The sequence below is a fragment of the Eschrichtius robustus genome, chromosome 14, assembly GCF_028021215.1.
Source record: "Eschrichtius robustus isolate mEscRob2 chromosome 14, mEscRob2.pri, whole genome shotgun sequence".
NCBI classification, from domain to species: Eukaryota; Metazoa; Chordata; class Mammalia; order Artiodactyla; family Eschrichtiidae; genus Eschrichtius; species Eschrichtius robustus.
Window position 1 is genome coordinate 8385700 of NC_090837.1, and position 20147 is coordinate 8405846.

At 45.7% G+C, this 20147-nt stretch overlaps 1 protein-coding gene across 6 annotated transcripts in view; it reads left to right on the plus strand.

The window, feature by feature from the left end:
* The window catches only part of KDM2B (lysine demethylase 2B), a 123760-nt gene that overhangs the window by 60531 nt on the left and 43082 nt on the right, over positions 1-20147 (plus strand). For all 6 annotated transcript variants that reach the window (XM_068562386.1, XM_068562388.1, XM_068562387.1 and 3 more), the window contains one exon: positions 11955-12041. In XM_068562386.1, the coding sequence (XP_068418487.1) occupies positions 11955-12041 (87 nt within the window). The remainder of the gene's footprint in view (positions 1-11954; positions 12042-20147) is intronic.

Here is a 20147-nt window from a genome sequence, read left to right on the forward strand (position 1 = left end):
GAAAACTTGACTGGGGGTGGGGGTGGGGTCTTGATTTAGATTCAAGTCAAAATGACCATCTACTTTTTTGCTTTTTGACAGGAAAGGAGATGCCAACATCCTGTAAAAATCTAAGAAAGCCATTTCCTTCCCCATTTTTGTGAAGCTCTTTGGGATTTGGCATTAAGGTGCCTTAAGTGACTCCCTTCTTTTAAGACAATTATTCTGCGGAGGGTGCAGGATACTGGCTTGTGCGTAATGGGAAAAACAAGAAATCAGGACACGAGAGATGCTTGAATTCAATTGCAGTTTCTGTTCTTAGCTATTTGCTGTGTGGCCTTGGGCAAGTCACACCACCTTTCTGTTTACATGTGTGTAAATCTAAGATATTAGACTAAATGTGCTTTGTCCTTTCAGGGATCAGATTCTGTTGGTTCCTTGGCCATTCTTAAGTGCATAACTGATTGAAATCTGAGTATTCTCACTGTAAAATGGGGATAATAACAGGGACCTAGGTCACTGATTTATTTTGTGGAACAATGAGGTAATGAACACTTAGCTCTCCTAGTAAGTCCTTGGAAAAAAATTAGGTGTGCTTAGGTAACAGGCAAAGGAGAGTCAGACTGGCTTTGACCAGCTCCCCACCCTTCCCATGCTCTTTCACCACCTTTCAGCTTCCCCCATCCCTGTTTTAGGTTAACGATTACCGTCTGTATTAGTTTCCTAAAGCTGCTGTAACAAAGTACCACAAACTGGCTTAAAACAACAGAAGTTTATTGTCTCACAGTTCTGGAAGCCAGAAGTCTGAAATCAAGGCCATGCTCACTCTGAAGGCTCTGGGGGAGGATCTTTCCTTGTCTCTTCCAGTTTTTCTTGGTTGCTGGCAATCCTTGGAGCTCCTTGGCTTGTAGCTACATCCCTCCAGTCTTTGCCACAGTCTTTACATTGGCAGTCTGTGTTCTCTGTGTGTTTCTGTGTGTCTTCTCTTCTCATAAGGACGATGTCTGTGGATTAGGGCCCATCTAACCCAGTATGACCCATTTCCCAATAAGGTCACATTATGAGGTTTTAGATGAACTTGAATTTTGAGGGGCTCACTATTCAATTCATTCCATTGTTTTTTTCCCCTTTTATCTCTTGGATTGGCAATCATTAATCGGTGGACAAAGTAATTCCTAGTGAGGTGGGAGTTGCCCTGCATGCTGTCCCTCCTAGAGGAGTCTATACTTTCAGCTAGAACTCCAGAGAGCTGAGGCTCCTGATGGGAGGGAAGGAGGGCATGAGGCCATTCGTCTAATCATTTGTAAATGACTTGAAAATAACCAGATGCATTACAAGGTTGTGAAGGCTTGGGCCTAAGTGCTGCGCAGTGACCACCAAGATAGGAAGTGGGAGGGTCTTTGTCAGATATGCTTTTGCAAGGTGATTCTGCAGCTGTCCTTGTCAATTAAAATAATGCCAGGCTCTCTTTCCTATCATTTCATGCTCTTCTGGCTGCCAGAGTGTCAGCTAGGGGTGGAAATGTCAGCTCACTATAGACAGCCACCTTTCTTATTGCATGGAATTATGGGGCCTCACAGAATTACGGGACTGATGGAATTGTGAGGCCACATGGAATTGTGGGTCTGCATGGAATTATGGGGCTGCATGGAATTATGGGACTGCACAGAATTATGGGGCCACATAGGATTGTGGGTCTACATGGAATTATGGGGCTGCATGGAATTATGGGACTGCATAGAATTATGAGCCACATAGAATTGTGGGGCAGAATGGAATTAAGGGGCTGGAAGAGACAGTGAGGGGCCACTGCTTTCAGCTGTTACTTAAAAAAAAAAAAACCCACTAAAAAAGAGATCAATTGTATTGTTCTTTCATCAAAACCCAAATAGGAAAGAAAATAATGCTAAATTAAGAGTACATCGCCCCAAACAGGTGTTATCTTTTAAGATCAAAGGTTGTGGAGCCAGGCTGACTTCCCTGTACCATCCATTAACCAGCTGACTGCTCTGGGGGAATGCAGTCAAATGGGGATAGTAAGAATCATGCCTCATCGAATTAGTGAGGTGACATGGGTAAAGAAAGCCTTAACAGAGGGCCTTTAAGTGCTCAGTGAGCTAGAGCTGATATTATTATTTCAGACGCTGTGGAGTGAGAACAGGCCCATTTAGGGTCAAGTGTGAGAGTCTGTGAAACCCACGACTGTGAAAGGAAGGTGTGTACAGCTTTTCTCCCTTGGGGTCATCAGGTCTGGACCCCAGAACACACCTGCTTATCTAAGTTGCCCTTTCTGGGTCTTGCTCTTTTGCAAAACAGTGAGGCGTAGAGCCCAGACCTCCAGCACTGTCAGCTCTTTAAAAATCTTCACACCCCTCCTGCTTCAGAGGAGCCAAAAGGCGGGAAGCCAGTGGGAGGGCTGCAGCCTGGCTTTCTCACACCCTGAAGATGACCCAGAGCACAGAAAACAGGGAACGACCAGATGCAGCCTGGCCAGGGGGTCAGGCCTCCAGAAGTCACCAAGGCTCTTCTACTGGGGGCTGCATGTAATATTGAGCCCTGTGTTTGGTATTTTTGCTGGGCTGTGAGTGGATAGAGGGTTGATACAGGGATGAATCCTGTCACCTAAGGAGCCAAACAAGCTACGTGTTTTTCTGAGTCCGCTGCTGGTACCACCTCAGGAGAACGAAGGAGAGCGGTGAGGGGCCAGAGATCTGAGTTCCAGACACCTGTGCGAACCCTAGACTTGAAAAATGGGTGGGTTGATCCATGCCACTTGGGGTTCCTTTTAGCCTAAAACTGACTTCTGGGTCCCTGAATCACATTTTTATCCCCACTAGTTATGCAGCTAAATCAGCTTTTAAACTGCCCTTCAAAATTAAATAAACTTAAAATTTTTTCCCCTATGCTTAGAACTTGTTAAATGGATGAATTCTGCAAACAGAGGATGGGGACTGTGTATCCCAACAGGAAATACGGCGTAAGCCAAAAGGGATCGGCTAACATTTGTTGAGCATTTTCCACATGCCAAATACCTTTCATGTATTATGATGCTGGCAAGGTGGGGACTGTTATTATTCCATTTCTTAGACGGGAAACTGAGACTCAGAGAGATGTGGTGATTCGCCCAAATCATGTAGCTAATAAGCTTTTTTTTTTAAAAAAAAAAATTTATTTATTTTATTATTTCTTTTGGCTGCACGGGGTCTTAGTTGCGGCGTGTGGGATCTTTAGTTGCAGCATGCGAACTCCTAGTTGCAGCATGCATGCAAGATCTAGTTCCCTGACCAGGGATCGAACCCAGGCCCCCTGCATTGGGAGTGCGTAGTCTTACCCACTGGCCCACCAGGGAAATCCCGCTAATAAGCTTTTAATCATGATGCACTATGGCAAGTGTGGTCTGTTAGTTTCCTGTGACTGCCATAACAAATGACCACAAACTTGGTGGATTGAAACAACAGAAATATATTCTCTAACAGTTCCAGAGGCCAGAAGTCAGAAGCCAAGGTGTTGGCAGGGCTGTCCTCCCCTGGAAGGCTCTGGGGAGGATCCTTCCTTGCTCTTCCAGCTGCTGGTGGTTCCTGGTGTTCCTTAGCTTGTGGCTGTGTCGCTCCAGTCTCTGCCTCTGTCTTCCCACGGCCTTCTTCCTTATGTCTGTTTGAATCTCCCTCTCCGTTCTCTTATAAAGACACCAGGTTCTCTTATAAAGACACCAGTCGTTGGATTTAGGGTCCACCCTAAATCCAGGATTATTTCATCTCGAGATTCTTAACTAATTATATCTGCAAAGCCTTTTTTCCCCCCGAGTAAGGTCACATTCACAGGTACCAGGGATTAGGACTTGAACATAGTTTTTTTTTTTTTTTTTTTTAATCTTTTTTTTTTTTTTCTTGGCCGCACCGTGAGGCTTGTGGGTTCTTAGTTCCCCGACCAGGGATTGACCCCGCAATGAAAGCACGGAGTCCTAACCACTGGACCGCCAGGGAATTCCCTGAACATAGCTTTTTTGTGAGACACAGTTCAACCCAGTACAGATGGGTTTTTACAGGCAGGCACAAGATGGTTGGGCTGGAGTAGAGGCAGGGGTCTTGGGAGACCTAAGGTGCATTGATGCCTGGTTGCAGGGGTCCTTACCTACGGCCAGGAGGGACCCCTGAGACTGCTGGGTTCCCTACAACAGCAGCCCGAGCTGCTCCATGCCGTGTTACTCTCCCTCTACTGGCCTGTGGTTGGTGATTTTTTTCCTGATGCCTGCTTCTGCTTTATTGTCACAGTGTTGGTATTTTTAGTCACAGTTATAGATGGAGTTTCTAATTATTAATGCCCCATTCTGGGGAGCAGTGGGGCCTGAATCCAGTGTTAACTAATAAAGCTCTTTGAGAGAAGTTGGCATAAGGAGGAGCAGAGGCCCAGCCCGTCCATTGTCTGTGGTTATCTTGTTAAGTCAAAAGCAGGGCAGTTTGCATCAGAAAGGGCCTGGTGGCCCCAGTCTTTCTCTTCTAGAAAGCCTGCCCTATTCTTTCCTACTCAGAAGGGTTGTATGGTATAAACCCAATGAGTGCTGGCTGTTACAGGCACCCAGGCTTCCTAGTCTCTGCTTCCAGGAGCCCCAGGGAGTGTGTAAATGCTAGCAGAGCCCAGGGAAGTCAGTGACAAGATTCCCTCCCTTCAGCACAATTTATTTCTCAGAGAAAAAATCTCCAATTAGAATAATCTCTTCCTGCAGCCTGTCACATACAGACGAAAAATACTTCCCTGTGGGACAGAGGCCAGAGTGCCCCCTGGTGGCCACTGACAGCCACACATGGAGAGGAACTCTGCTTCCTCCAGGAAGTGTGTGTATGAGCTCCGAGACTCAAGGATGCTTGGCGAGGTCTCTTTATTAATTTGAATTATTATTTATCATTATGTATTAATTATTAATGATACTTATGCCTTCAGTAATAGCTTTTTTAACCAGCCATTCCTCTAAAGAGGCCTTACTTAAGTGCTTGTGAGTTACTGACACCAGCTCTGATACTGAAATGACAGGAAATCTTGAGACAATTCAGAAGGAAACTCAAAGCAAACCAAGGCAAGTGGGCATTATTTTCAGTCACATGCAGAGCAGTGTTTGTAAACTGGTCACCCATGGCCCAGGCCGGCCCACAGATATATTTGGCTCACAGTGTTTTTTTGAAATTTTCAGTCAGTTGCCAACATTTGAAATTGGAGAGATTTTGTTTTATTTTATTTTTAAGATTTTTTTTTGATGTGGACCGTTTTTAAAGTCTTTATTGAATTTGTTACAATATTGCTTCTGTTTTTTTTTTTTTTATGTTTTGGTGTTTTGGCTGCGTGGCGTGTGGGATCTTAGCTCCCTGACCAGGGATCGAACTCGCACCCCCTGCATTGGAAGGTGAAGTCTTAACCACTGGAGCATCGGGGAAGTCCTGAAATTGGAGAGATTTTAAATAAAACTCTGGATCTTTGATTTCTTCTGAAAAACCAGAGATCTGGTAGGGTTCATTTCCACAGGAGGTTAATAAGTTGAAATTGAGAAACATTTGCCGTCTTTAAACTGGGCATGCGGTCTCTAGTTTGCCATACGCTGCACTACTCTCTATCGCTCTAAGAGTCCATTTATATTTTTAACTTTCCCTGCTTGGTTCCTGGAGGCATTTGAGTTTGTCACCCCCCAGCATAGGGTTTGAGATCGGGATAAGGGGGCAGAAAATCCTGTGGAAGTCCTCTGCCCTCCCAACTGTAGGGTAAGATATACGTATATAGCTTTGGCTAAACAGGGAACATCTTCCTGAAAAGCTTTTTTCTTAATGATTGGTGCGGGAGGGGGCAGGAAACATTATTTTTAGAAGAAGACAAACCCTGATGTATTGTGGAGGAGGGTGTGAAATTCACATGGGTTATTAAGAACCATGAAATGTCAACAAAATTTCATTCCTGTGCAGGCCCACTTTGGTCACACGAGCCTCTTCTGTGATGGGGGGGGCATGTTTCAGAAAGGCTTTATAAAGATGTTAGTGGCTGAATGGTGTTAGTTAGTCCCTCTCTCTGTTTTGCAAGGAATAGGTGGGAATAATTCACTTCTGTATTTGTGAGTCGAATGGTAAATATGAGCCCAGATTGTCTCTTGGGTGTCTTTTTTTTTTTTTTTTTTAATTAATTAATTATTTATTATTTTTGGCTGCATCGGGTCTTCGTCTCGGCACGTGGGCTCTTTGCTGTGGCGCGGGCTCTTCTCTCTAGTTGTGGCGCGTGGGTTCCGGAGCACGTGGGCTCTGTAGTTGGGCACGCAGGCTCTTTAGTTGAGGCGCGCGGGCTTAGTCACCCCGCGGCATGTGGGATCTTAGTTCCCTGACCAGGGATTGAACCTGCGTCCCCTGCACTGGAAGGTGGATTCTTTTTTTTTTTTTAATAAATTTATTTTATTTATTTATTTTTGATTGTGTTGGGTCTTCGCTGGGCGTGGGGGCTTTCTCTAGTTGCGGTGCGCGGGCTTCTCATTGCGGTGGCTTCTCTTGTTGCAGAGCACGGGCTCTAGGCACTCGCGCTTCAGTAGTTGTGGCACGCGGGCTCAGTAGTTGTGGCTCGCGGGCTCTAGAGTGCAGGCTCAGTAGTTGTGGCGCATGGGCTCTAGAGCGCAGGCTCAGTAGTTGTGGCACATGGGCTTAGCTGCTCTGCGGCATGTGGGATCTTCCTGGACCAGGGCTCGGACCGTGTCCCCTGCACTGGCAGACGGATTCTTAACCACTGCGCCACCAGGGAAGCCCAAGGAAGGTGGATTCTTTACCACTGGACCACCTGGGAAGTCTCTTAGGTGTCTTTTTTTTTTTTGAAATCACGTTCTTTTATTTATTTATTTATTTATTTATTTATTTATGACTGTGTTGAGTCTTCGTTTCTGTGCAAGGGCTTTCTCTAGTTGCGGCAAGTGGGGACCACTCTTCATCGCGGTGCGCGGGCCTCTCACCATCGCAGCCTCTCTTGATGCGGAGCACAGGCTCCAGACGCGCAGGCTCAGTAGTTGTGGCTCACGGGCCCAGTTGCTCCGTGGCATGTGGGATCTTCCCAGACCAGGGCTCGAACCCGTGCCCCCTGCATTGGCAGGCAGATTCTCAACCACTGCGCCACCAGGGAAGCCCTTAGGTGTCTTTTATAAATTTATTTATTTATTTATTTTTGGCTGCGTTGGGTCTTTTGTTGCTGCGCCCGGGCTTTCTCTAGTTACAGCGAGCAGTGCGATGCACGGGCTTCTCGTTGCGGTGACTTCTCCCGTTGCACAGCAAGAGAACAGGCTCTAGGGACACCGGCTTAGTAGTTGTGGCACACAGGCTCAGTAGCTGTGGTACACGGGCTTAGTTGCTCCGCAGCATGTGGGATCTTCCCGGACCAGGGCTCAAACCCGTGTCCCTTGCATTGGCAGGTGGATTCTTAACCACTGCGCCACCCGGGAAGTCCCTCTTAGGTGTCTTTTTAATAGTGGGGTAGGGATCAGTTCGAGACGTTGCTAGCATGGTTTCCTGAGGCTTTATCACCCAGTGTTACTCGTTAGGTTTGTTGTCAGATGGACCAGGTCAATGCCAGTTTTCACCCACCTCTCAGCTCTGTGACCCTGAACTGTATTACTGAACCTCTCTGAATTTTAGTTTCTGCTTTTGTGAAATGGGGAGAATCAGCCCTACCCCACAGATAGGATTATTTTAATGTCTAGAGCAAGCACTCAACAAATGTTCCTAAGAATGGTAGTAAAATCACATCCAGCTTCATAGCCTACAATCAAGGTGTAGACGTCACTGTTCTACTCCGAGGACACACAATAGGAAGCTGTGGCTCACCCGAGGTGACACAGGTTGTAAGTTGTAGAACCTGAACCCAGATCTTCTGAGTCTAGAACTAGTGTTGTCCCAGGCATAACAGCAGAAGTTTAACTAGTGAGATAGTATGTCCCCAATCTGTACTTTCTGGAACCTCTGAATCCATTCCTTAGGGAGGGACTGCCTTGCCCCACTCCTTTCTCCCCTTTTTAAAAATTGTGGTAAGATATACATAACATAAAATGTATCATTTTAACCACTTTTAAGTGTTCAGTTCAGTGGCATTAAGTACGTTTACACTGTTGTGCAACCATCACCGTCCATCTCCAGAACTTTTCCATCTTCCCAAACTAAAACTCTGTATCCAGAAAAAAATAAAATAAAACAAACAAACAAACAAACAAGAAAACCCCCTCTATATCCATTAAATAATAACTCCCCATTTCTCCCCTCCTCCAGCCCAGCAACCACGCTTCTACTTTCCGCTTGTATGAATTTACTGCTTTAGGGACCTCATATAAGTGGAATCATATGGTACTTGTCCTTTTGTGTCAGGCTTATTCCACTGAGCATAATGTCCTCCAGGTTTATCCATGTTATAGCATGTGACAGAATTTCCTTCCTTTTTCAGGCTAAATAATATTCTATGGTATGTATATTATACATATTATTTATCCGTTCATCCATCGGTGGACACTTGAGTTGTTTCTGCCGTTTGGCTGGTTTTTGTTTTTCTTTTAATTTTTTTTGATGTGGACCATTTTTAACGTCTTTACTGAATTTGTTACAATATTGCTTCTGTTTTATGTTTTGGTCTTTTGGCCGTGAGGCATGTGGGATCTTAGCTCCTTGACCAGGGATTGAACCCACACCCCCTACACTGGAAGGTGAAGTCTTAACCGCTGGACCGCCAGGGAAGTGCCCTGTTTTGCTGCTGTGAACAGTGTTGATATGAACACGGCTCCCTTCCCTTTTTCAGAGATGGGCCGAATGATGCAGTCGTTAAAGAGCGCAGGTCGTGGAGTGGAGGAGTCTCCACCCCTTACTGGCTGAGTGGTCTTGGACAATTCCTTTCATCCCCTAAGCCCTGCTTTTCTCATCTGCACTGTGGAAATGATGATAGTTCATCCCACAGGGTGATCAGGAGGATTGGGTGAGAGTGTAGATATGAAATATTTAGTACGGTACCGGCCACAAAGCAAGCACTCAGTACTTCTTACTCTCATACGTTCATTCAGCAGAACATGTGGTGCCTGCTCTCCTCCTGACATTGACAGTTACCCCTCCCCTGGCTAGTCTCACCTACCCCGAGTGGTGACCAGGTGGGTAGAGGGCCGTGGGAATGACCCACTCAAGTGCAAGTTGTGAGAGGTACAATGTCCGCAGTGCATGTAAAAACAATAATGAAAGAACAAAGCTGATAAAAAGTTGGTTTGCTTTTTGTCATCATCAGGAACTGGCAATTCTAAACAATGTCAGTGATGAAATACTCCTCCCTCCAGGCACGATCCAGGGAGCGATCGTTGCCACTGCTGCCAGCCTTTGGTTGCCTCATACACTCCATGTGAATTCCACACCTGAGTTGCATCGTGTCTGTATACTGGTTTCCTTTCTGTTGTATTTCTTTTAAAATATGCTGCATAGGTGTTAGAAAAATTGGCAGCCTAAGAATCCTGTTTTCCTTTATTGTAGCTGTTTCTACTGTCTGATTGGCATTTTAAAACTTATTTTTTATTAATAGCCTTTATGTTTTAAAACAGTTTTATATTTTCAGAAAAATTCTGCAGATAGTACAGAGATTCCACATAACCCCCACACTCAGTTTCCCCTGTTATTAACATCCTACGTTAATAGAGTACATTTATTACCTTTGTTATATATATATAAATTTATTTATTTATTTATTTATTTATTTATTTATTTATTTATTTATTTATTTATTTTTCGCTGCGTTGGGTCTTCGTTGCTCTGCACGGGCTTTATCTAGTTGTCGTGAGTGGGGGCTACTCTTCATTGTGGTGCGCGGGCTTCTCATTGAGGTGGCTTCTCTTACTGCGGAGCATGGGCTCTAGAGCGCAAGCTTCAGTAGTTGTGGCTTGTGGGCTCTAGAGCGCAGGCTCAGTAGTTGTGGCGCACGGGCTTAGTTGCTCTGCGGCATGTGGGACCTTCCCAGACCAGGGCTCGAACCCGTGTCCCCTGCATTGGCAGGCGGATTCATAACCACTGCACCATCAGGGAAGGCCCTGCATTTGTTACTTCTAATGAACCAATACTGGTACATTATTGTTAACTAAAGGCTATCATTTATTCACATTTCCTCAATTTTTACCTAATGTCCTTTCTCCCTCCTTTTGTCTGTGATAGTTTCTCAGAGTTTGCTTGTCTTTGTCTCCCTTGACAGATTTAAGGTGTACGGGTTAGGCATTTTGTAGATAGTGCCTCTTCGGGGATTTGTGGCTTTATTTATTTATTTATTTAAGTCATTTACTGGAGACCTACTGTAGGTTAGTCATTGTGCGAGGCTGGGGATATAGCAGTGAACCAAGACATTTTATAGATAGCATTTATAAATCATTGACATTGACTCTGGGACTTGGAGAAGGTTGTACGTGCTGAGAATTGAACCCAGGCACCCCCAGAGGCCAAACCCTTGACCACGGTGCTGTTGGCCCCCTTCTGTGGGGAGAGGAAGGAGTTGTTCAGGTGGGTTTGAGGTAATAGGCACATTTAAAGAATTTTTATTTATTTATTTAAAAAAATTATTTATTTTACTTTTTATTTTTACTTATTTATTTATTTTTTGCCGCCGCACAGCTTGTGAGATCTTAGTTCCCTGACCAGGGATCGAGCCCGTGCCACCTGCAGTGGAAGTGTGGAGTCTTAACCACTGGACCGCCAGGGAAGTCCCAACATTTTGAAAAATCGGGCAACCAAATGATGATCATAAAAGTAGGAAATAAGTAGATAAGTTAGAAGTGAGTTAGATTCTTTCTGGTGAAGATTTGGGAAAGTGGGTTAAAATCATCTTCACCTACATTTATCTTCTCAGCTCTTCTGCTCTTCCTGTTAAGTGCTACTGTGCAACTTAACTCTGTTCTTAAATGTCTCTGCAGGAATGTTTTGTACAATCCACAAATTAATGGTCGAGGTAGGCCAGTAATGAATAGGCCAGTAACACATCTGTGTCCATCCCTAAACACTTTTTTATGGCATGCTGCAGATGCAGCCAAAAAACCCATGTGTGACATGGTCATGGGGCAGCTAGTCTGGTGCCAGAGAGCAGGGTCCAGGGCCTCTGTCCTCCTGGTCTGGGGCTGCATCCAAGTCCTTTGAGCATTTCTGAACCTTGGTTGCCTCACCAATAAGTTAGGGATGATTCAGTGGGGCGACATCTTACACCTTGATGAGATTCTAAAGTTAGCAGCACACGAGGCCCAAATCTGGTAGAGTCAGGATTATCCTGAAAAACCTTGAAACCACCCACAAAGGAGTGAACACAAAGTGCCTGTGTGGGAGACCCTCACACAGTCTGGCAGTGTGTCCATCACAGCCCATTTTTCTGCCAGCACATGGCTAGCAGACTCCAAGCTTGGTCAGACCAGATTGAGTATCTACTTGTGTTTAGGGCCCTTGATGCAAAAGACAATGCCATGTCTTTACACACCAGGATGAGAATACCATACGGCTTGCCGACTGATGGAAAACCAGAGGCGGGGCTCATGGGTGAGACCTCGTGGTTGATTTTGTTTCTCTGAGTACGTAGCTGAATTGTGTACATTAGAGGATCAGTTGGGTCACTGCCCAGCCCCCTCCCAGAGGACTTGGTAAGGATTAAATCAGGTTGGATCCATGAGGGTCCCTGGAGCTCTGGACAAATGTTTGGTGTCAAAAGTATGATCAGTGAGTGATACATTCATGCAAGTCGTAGGGAGGTGTGTGATTTGCTTTTAAAAATTTTTTTTGGAGAAGGGGATGTTCTGTGTTTTGTGGATCCTGGGGAAGCCCGGCTGCTTGGTTTCTATTGAGTGTGTGGGTATTGGTGGAGTTGCGGGGACAGGCAGTGACTCTGCAGAGACTTCCCCGCTGGGTAAGGTGCAGCCTCCAGCCCCCTTCAGAGACATCCCCTCTACCCTGGGCTAATATGGCTCCTTTGTTTCACCACAGAATGTCCTGAAGGAGCACGCAGATGACGACCCCAATCTGGCCATCACTGGGGTCCCGGTAGTCACTTGGCCAAAGAAGACTCCAAAGGTAAGACACAGATCACCCACAGCTGGGAGACCATAAATCCACTGCTTTTTCACATCTCCTGTAAGATGAACGTTGGCAGCCTTTCAGGGGGAATTCCTGGGAGAGGGCACCCCAGTTAAGATGAATGGTGTTGGTGAGTTGTTCATTGCAACTTTTTTATTTTAAAAGGGGTCATTTTCCCTAGCTGTGGAAACTGCAGGCACTGCCCCCTGGTGGTCACTCAGAAAACTGGGGGAGTGATGCCTCACCTTTCTTCCTTTCCTCCCCTCTCTCCTTTCTTCTGTATTTCCTTCCTTCCCTTGACCTCTAGCTGCATTGTGGGCTGTTTTCTCCTCTTTTGAAAGTAGTTTTTTTCTCTTTCTAAATGGGTTGATGCTGGGGAATTCCCTGGCTGCCCAGTGGTTAGGACTCTGCGCTTCCAATGCAGGGGGCACGGGTTCGATCCTTGGTAGGGGAACTAAGATCCCACATGCCTTGCAGTGTGGCCAAAAAAAAAAAAAAAGGGTTGGTGCTCACCATGAAAAATTTGATCAAGCAGGAAAGGACAAAGATGCTGGGAAGAATAGTAGTGACGTCACTGAGAACTTACCAGAGGCAGGTTGCCTTGCCTAGTCCTCTGCATCCCCTGTCTTATTTAGACTCCAGCAATCCTGTGGGATAGACACTTGTGATTTGTTTTACAGATGAGGAAACTGAGGCTTAAAAAGACGAAGTTACTTGTTAGGTTACTTGGCAGAGCCGAGGATGCAAAGATCAGTCTGACAGCAGAGACCAAACTTTCAACCAGTGCGCTACCTCAGCTGCACCACTTTCTTGAGCAAGTTACATAAGCTCGCAGAACCTTACTTGCCTCATTTGTAAAAAGGGGTTATACCAGTACCTACTTCAAATGGTCATTGTGAGGACTAAACAAGATAATGCATGCAGAGTCCGTAGGACAAGGGCTGATTGATGGTAAGTGCTCTAAATGTCAGTTGTAACCTAAGCAGCCTTCCTGTTGATGGGTATTTTGCTAATTTCTGATTTTTTTTACTGTTATAAAGAACACTGAGAGGAACTTTCTAGATCTCTACTGTCCAAAAGGGTAGCCACTAGTCGTATGTGGCTATTGAGCACTTGAAATAAGGCAAGCCCAAATTGACAGGTACTGTCAGTATAATATACGCAATAGAGTTCAAAGACTTAGTACAAAAAAGAACAGTGCACAATACCAATTTAATTTATTTTTTACATTGATTGCCTGTTGAAATTAAGGTTGCCAGATTTTGAAAAGGAAGCCCATTTAAATTTGAATTTCAGGGCTTCCCTGGTGGCGCAGTGGTTAAGAATCCACCTGCCAATGCAGGGGACACAGGTTTGAGCCCTGGTCCAGGAAGATCCCACATGCTGTGAAGCAACTAAGCCCGTGCACCACAACTACTGAGCCTGCGCTCTAGAGCCCGCGAGCCACAACTACTGAACCCACGTGCCACAACTACTGAAGCCCGTTTGCGTAGAGCCCATGCTCCACAACAAGAGAAGCCACGACAGTGAGAAGTCCGCGCACTGCAACGAAGAGTAGCCCCCACTCACTGCAACTAGAGAAAACCCCCACGCAGCAACAAAGACCCAACACAGGCATAAAATAAATAAATAATAAATAAATTAATAAATAAATTAATTAATTAATTTGAATTTCAGATAAACAGCAGATACATTTTTTTACTGTAAGTATATCCCATATAGTGCACGAGATATACTTATGCTAAAAAGAGTTTTTGTTCTTTATCTGAAACGTAATGGGGCATACTGTATTTTTATTTACTAAATCTGGCAACCCTAGTTGAAATGATAAAATTTTGGATATATTAAACAAAATGGATTATTAATATTCACTTCACCTGTTTCTTTTTACCATGTAAAATGTGGCTTCAAAAAAATTTTAAAGTACATATGTGGCTCACATTATATTTCTATCAGACAGTGCTGTTCTGGGTTATTCATTTCACTTTTGTTTGATTATCTTCTTAGGGTATATTCTTTCTTTTCTTTTTCTTGGCCACGCTGTGCGGCTTGTGGGATCTTAGTTCTCTGACAAGGGATTGAACCCGGGGCCACGGCAGTGACAGCACCGAGTCCTAATCACTGGACCACCAGGGAACTCCCATTAGGGTATATTCCTAAATGTGGGATTGTTAATAGGGAAAGTACTTGTGGGTATTGAATTCTAATTCTCTTTGAAGCTTAGTGGGAACTGAGGTGGCCATAGGAATGAAAAGGAGTTGCCTGCACATCTGCCTTTAGCTCCCCAATCTGTGGATGTGAGTGGGGTTTTAGAGTTGACTTTCCCCTACATGGGCCATAAATATAAATGTCATTTATCAGACCACAAACCGTGCTTGCAGACATAGCAACTTGAAATAGCCCAGCCAGGTCCCACGGCTGCTTTGAACCTGCAGAGGAAACTGTGGCTTTGCCTTGCTGCCGCCTGCTTCCCTCCTAGCTGAGGAATTGCTCCACAGGACAGATTAGGGTTTGTAGAGGGCATGGGCTTGGCTTTTTTTTTTTTTAATTTTTAAATTTTATTTATTTTTTTATACAACAGGTTCTTCTTAGTTATCCATTTTATACATATTAGTGTATACATGTCAATCCCAGTGTCCCAGTTCATCCCCCCACCCTTCCCCACCCCCGCCACTTTCCCCCCTTGGTGTCCATACGTTTGTTCTCTACATCTGAGAGCATGGGCTTTTAAAGAAACACACTTGCCACTACTCACTGTAATCTCAATTAATGGAGGGGTCCAAACCAGCCTCTGGGTGAAATCACTTAAGGACCACAAATGTGCCCTGTCTGGAGACCCTTAGCCCACTCCTCAGGGGCTTCTAGGCATTTTCTTTTTTAAAAAGAAAGCTCCGCCCCTTCTCCTCCCAAGGCCTGGAAACAGGAAGCTGGCTTCTGGCGGGAGTAGCCCTTATTTAAGATTCCCTTGGAGGACTGGTTTATAAGCACTGGTCTGTACGTAAGTTGGGCATGGCTGGTATCAACACTGGTGGGAGAAACTGGAGCCCTTAGGCTGGTTGGGAAGGAGTGGGTGGGAGGGAGAAGAAGTAAGAGCCTTTGACGTGTAACAGTGCTTGTGGAGCGCCAGGCTTTTTTTTTAAACACCTTATAATGAAACAAATAGAACTCACATACCTTACAGTTCTCCCACTTAAAGTGTACAATGAAATGTTTTTAGTACGTTGAAAATATTCAGAGTTGTGCAACCAACACCACAATCTAATTCTGGAACATTTTCATACCCCCTTAAAAGAAGCACCATCAGCGGTCAGTTCCCACTCCCCCAAGCCGCCCCTCCCCCAGCTGCTGGAAACTTTGTCTCCATGGATTTGCCTATTCTGGACATTTCATATAAATAGAACTGTACAGTATGTGGCCTTTTGTGACTGACTTCTTTCACTTAGAAGAACGTTTTCAAGGTTCATCCAAGTTATATATCTGTCAGTATTTCATGCCTTTATAGGGTTGAATAATATTCCACTCTATGGATGGACCACAGTCTGTTTAATCTTTCATCTGTCGATGGGCATTTGGGCTGTTTCTACCTTTTGGCTATTGTGATTGATGACGCTATGTCATGTACAGGTTTTTATGTGAACATATGTTTCCATTTCTCTTGGGTAGAAACCTAGGCATAGAATTGACTAGTCAGATGGTAACTCTCCGTTGAAGTTTTTGAGGAACTGTCTGTTTCTCAAAGTGGCTGCAGCATTTTCTGTTCCTCCCAGCAATTATAAGAGTTCCAGATTTCTCCACATCTTTGCCAACACCTATTATCTGTCTTTTTGATTAGAGCCATACAAGCACAATCGTTTTCTTTTTAATTTAGTTAGTTTTCTATAAATTATTTGAAGTTTATTGTATGAGTTTGCAAGGGCCGGTGTGACAAAGTACCTCAGACTGAGTGGCTTAAATGACAGAAAATTAATTTTCTCACCGGTCTGGAGGCCAGAAATCTGAGATCATGGTGTTAGTTGGCAGGATGTATTTCTTTCTTTCTTTTTTTTAATAGAGCTGAAGAGTCTTTATTTTTTTAAATAAATTTATTTATTTATTTATGGCTGTGTTGGGTCTTCGTTGCTGTGCGCGGGCTTTCTCTAGTTGTGGCGAGCGGGGGCTACTCTTCGTTGCGGTGTGCAGGCTTCTCATTGTGGTGGCTTCTCTTGTTGTGGAGCACGGGCTCTAGGCACACGGGCTTCAGTAGTTGTGGCACGTGGGCTAGTAGTTGTGGCTTGCGGGCTCTAGAGCTCAGGCTCCGTAGTTGTGGCGCACGGGCTTAGTTGCTCGGCGGCATGTGGGATCTTCCCGGACCAGAGCTCGAGCCTGTGTCCCCTAAATTGGCAGGCAGATTCTTAACCACTGTGCCACCAGGGAAGCCCGGCAGGATGTATTTCTTCTGAGTACTCTCTCCTTGGCTTGTAGATGGCTGTTGTCTCTGTGTCTTCACACGGTCTTCCTTTTGTGTGTGTCCTAATCTCCTCTTCTTATAAGGACACCAGTCATACTGAATTTGGGCTCACCCTAATGACCCCATTTTAACTTAGTTACCTCATTAAAGACCTATCTCCAAATACAGTCACATTCTGAAGTGCTGGGGGTTCAGACATCAACATATGGATTTTGGGAGGACACAATTTAAGCCCATAACATGTATTATAAATTATACAAAAAGGAATAAATAACATAATAATGAATACCATGACTCCCCCCTGCCCCGACTCAGCTCTAGAAATAAATTATTGCCAGTATAACCAAAACCCCTCTGGGTATTCCCTCTAAATGTATGCAACAGTTTTTAGATTTTATTTAATTCTTACATCGAGGCTGGGAGGGGGTTAGGATTGTCTTCATGATGCAGCTGAAACTGGGGACTCAGAGAGGTAGGCTGGTAAGCCTGGGGCCACACAGCTTGTGAATCTAAGGGGTTCGTCCCCAGATTTATCCCTGCGCCTGAGGAACTCAATGAAACGTGGTGGAGGGCAGGAGGAGGGGAGGCTGGCTGCTGTATTTATGCATTTCCTGGCTGGTGGGGTTAAAAAGTTAACAGGAAGGGAAGAAGTAAGTAAACGACTGACTGCCTGGGCCGCCCGGGGTCTCTTGATTCCCAGGTTTGCAGTCGGCTTCCTCCCAATTTGATGCAGGTTGGGTTGAAAGATCAAGGGTGCTCATTGAGGCTGTCAGGATGCAAAGTTGGGATCGGTACTGGGTCTGGCTCAGGTTACTTAAGTAATTAATGCTAAATGATGATTAGCAAGAAATGCTTTGATCTCCCACCTTGCCTCCTGGAGAAGAAAGTCCCTTTCTGGAACTGATTAGGTGCCGTGAGGTCATTTCTGATGTGGTGTCTTTCAAATCAAAGATGCTACTGAATCACCCTCTGTCACAATTCCCCTGATTGGCTGTTTTCCCCAGTGGTGATGGATTTGTTTTGATCCGTCTGTACTCTGGCCACTTCCTTTTATGACCAAGTGGTAGGAATTGGGGGCCTGTCTGTGACCTTAGAACCAAGCTGAGGGAACTGAACTTCTTGGAGGCCCGACTTCTGACCTCAGCCTTATTAGCAAGTTGACCTTCTGCCCACCAGCCAGACGCTTGTACTCAGCCAGCTTGCGGGTTGGTTCCCAGAGAAGGAAACCGAGGAAGGAGGTGAGATGAAGCTTTCCTGGAAAGCGAGCATGTTGGTGCATTTGCTTCTTAATCTCTAGTGGCCAAACCAGGCTGCTTCTTGAATTTCAATTACTGGCAAGTTTTCCTGCGTGGAGGAGCAGAGAGGCTGGAGAGTATACCAGTGAGAACCCTGCCGGGGACATGGGGACAGCCCTCTTCAGCAGTTAGTGGATCACCTCCCTCACGGGGACGTCACAGGAACCGCGGGAGGAAGTCTCACACACACACACCTGATGTCTGTGTCACCCTCAGTTCCGCTTTGTTTCTCTTCCCCTTCCTCCACACTTGGTCATTCAGATCTGGGAGACCTGAGAAATCTGGGGTCCCCCAGGAGTGACACGCAGCCTTTCCCTGAAGGACAGGCACATAAGTCTGTAAAAGAGGCCCCCATGTACTTCCTATTCCCACTCTGCCCTGCTCCCAACTCCTGTCTCCCCCGAGTAATTAAGCTGGTGATGTACAGTGGAGGAGGAGGAGGGGGAGGATGACTGCCATTTATTGTTGCCTACTCAGGGCCAGATAATTTTCTAGAAAGGCAGTGTGGCCTAATGAGGACCGGTCCTCAGGCTGGTGGCATCTGCTTTACCTGGGGAACGTTTCTGTTTTTTTTTTTTTTTTTTTAAATACAGTTTCCTGGGCCCCACTGAGACACTCTGATTCAGTAGGGGTGGGTGGGACCTGGGAATCTGCACTTTCTAAATGCTTCACAGGTAATTCTCATGCACAACTAGGGTGAACTCTGGGGTCAGATGCACCTGGACATTGACTCCTGGCTCGGCCACTTACTAGTTGTGTGGTCATGGGCAAGTCTGAGGCTTAGTTTATTCATCTGTAAAAAGGGCCGATAGTGCCTTTCTTACAAGTTCGCTGTGAGAGGCTGTCTGTAAAATACCTCTATAGTAGCCTATCAGTCAGTGATAGCAATTATACTTTTTCATAATTATGGTTTATAAGTAAACACGAATTCTGAATCTGCTCACCCAGAAGGCAGAAATAGAAGACACTGAAGGAGGAGATGGATCAGAAGGGGGTGATTGGTTTAGAGACATTTCCCATCCCTAAATTATTACTGGCTGGGACAAACACTGAATCTCAAGTAAGGGCCTGAATGGCTTAATTTCGCGGAAGTAGTCACAGCTGGCGTTTCCTGCGATGGGGCTGGTTTAAGAAAGTGCTTCTCCTTTAGGTCCTCCGCACTCCACCCGAGGGAGAAGTCCTAGGCCTGTGAGCGGTAGGGTAACTGTTGTCTTAGAATGTGCTGAAAGAGGCCTCGTGAGAGCCTGGTGGGAGAACGGGAACAGGAGATGCTCAACAGGTGTGGGGAGGCCGACAGCAGGGACCACAGGGCCAGGATAGCAGAGAGTGGACGGCGGGGAGGGTGTAGTGAGGGGAGCCAAGTGGACAACAGTCTGGGACCCTAGTTTGGAATCCCCAGGGCTTCCTGAAGTGACTGCTAAGTCATTTGTGGAGTTTGGAAGCCCGCAGGTTCCCAGGAGCGCAGGCAGCAGAAACCCCTGATCAAAGAATACCCACAAGGGCTTCCCTGGTGGCGCAGTGGTTGAGAGTCCGCCTGCCAATGCAGGGGACACGGGTTCGAGCCCTGGTCTGGGAAGATCCCACATGCCGCGGAGCAACTGGGCCCGTGAGCCACAACTGCTGAGCCTGCGCATCTGGAGCCTGTGCTCCGTTACAAGAGAGGCCGCGATAGTGAGAGGCCCGCGCACCACGATGAAGAGTGGCCCCCGCTCGCCGCAACTGGAGAAAGCCCTCGCACAGAAACGAAGACCCAACTCGCCAAAAATAAATAAATAATAATTAAAAAAAAAAAAAAAGAATACCTACGAAAGATGGTCTGCTCATTCTGGGTAATGTTCTCTCCAACATCAGCAACAGAAAAATCCCATTGAAAGAAGATTGTTGGCGGTCAGGGGATGCCACGGTTTCTTACAAGCTGAGACCCAGGTCTGACCAGTTATTTGAGCTCGGATTCCAAAATCATTAGTGTCTGAACCATATGACAAGAATCCCATCAGGGCCCCCCTTTTTTTAGTGGTGTGAACTGAAGCCAGAAAGTGGAAGTTTGTAGAGTCTCCACACATGAGATCCAGGCAGGAGAGAACAGTAACCTTCCCTGATGGCTTTTTTTTTTTTTTTAAATAAATTTATTTATTTATTTTTGGCTGCATTGGGTCTTTGTTGCTGGGCGCAGGATTTCTCTAGTTGTGGCGAGCTGGGGCTACTCTTTGTTGTGGTGCGAGGGCTTCTCACTGCAGTGGCTTCTCTTGTTGCAGAGCATGAACTCTAGGTGCATGGGCTTCAGTAGTTGTGGCACGTGGGCTCAGTAGTTGTGGCGCATGGGCTTAGTTGCTCCGTGGCATGTGGGATCTTCCTGGACCA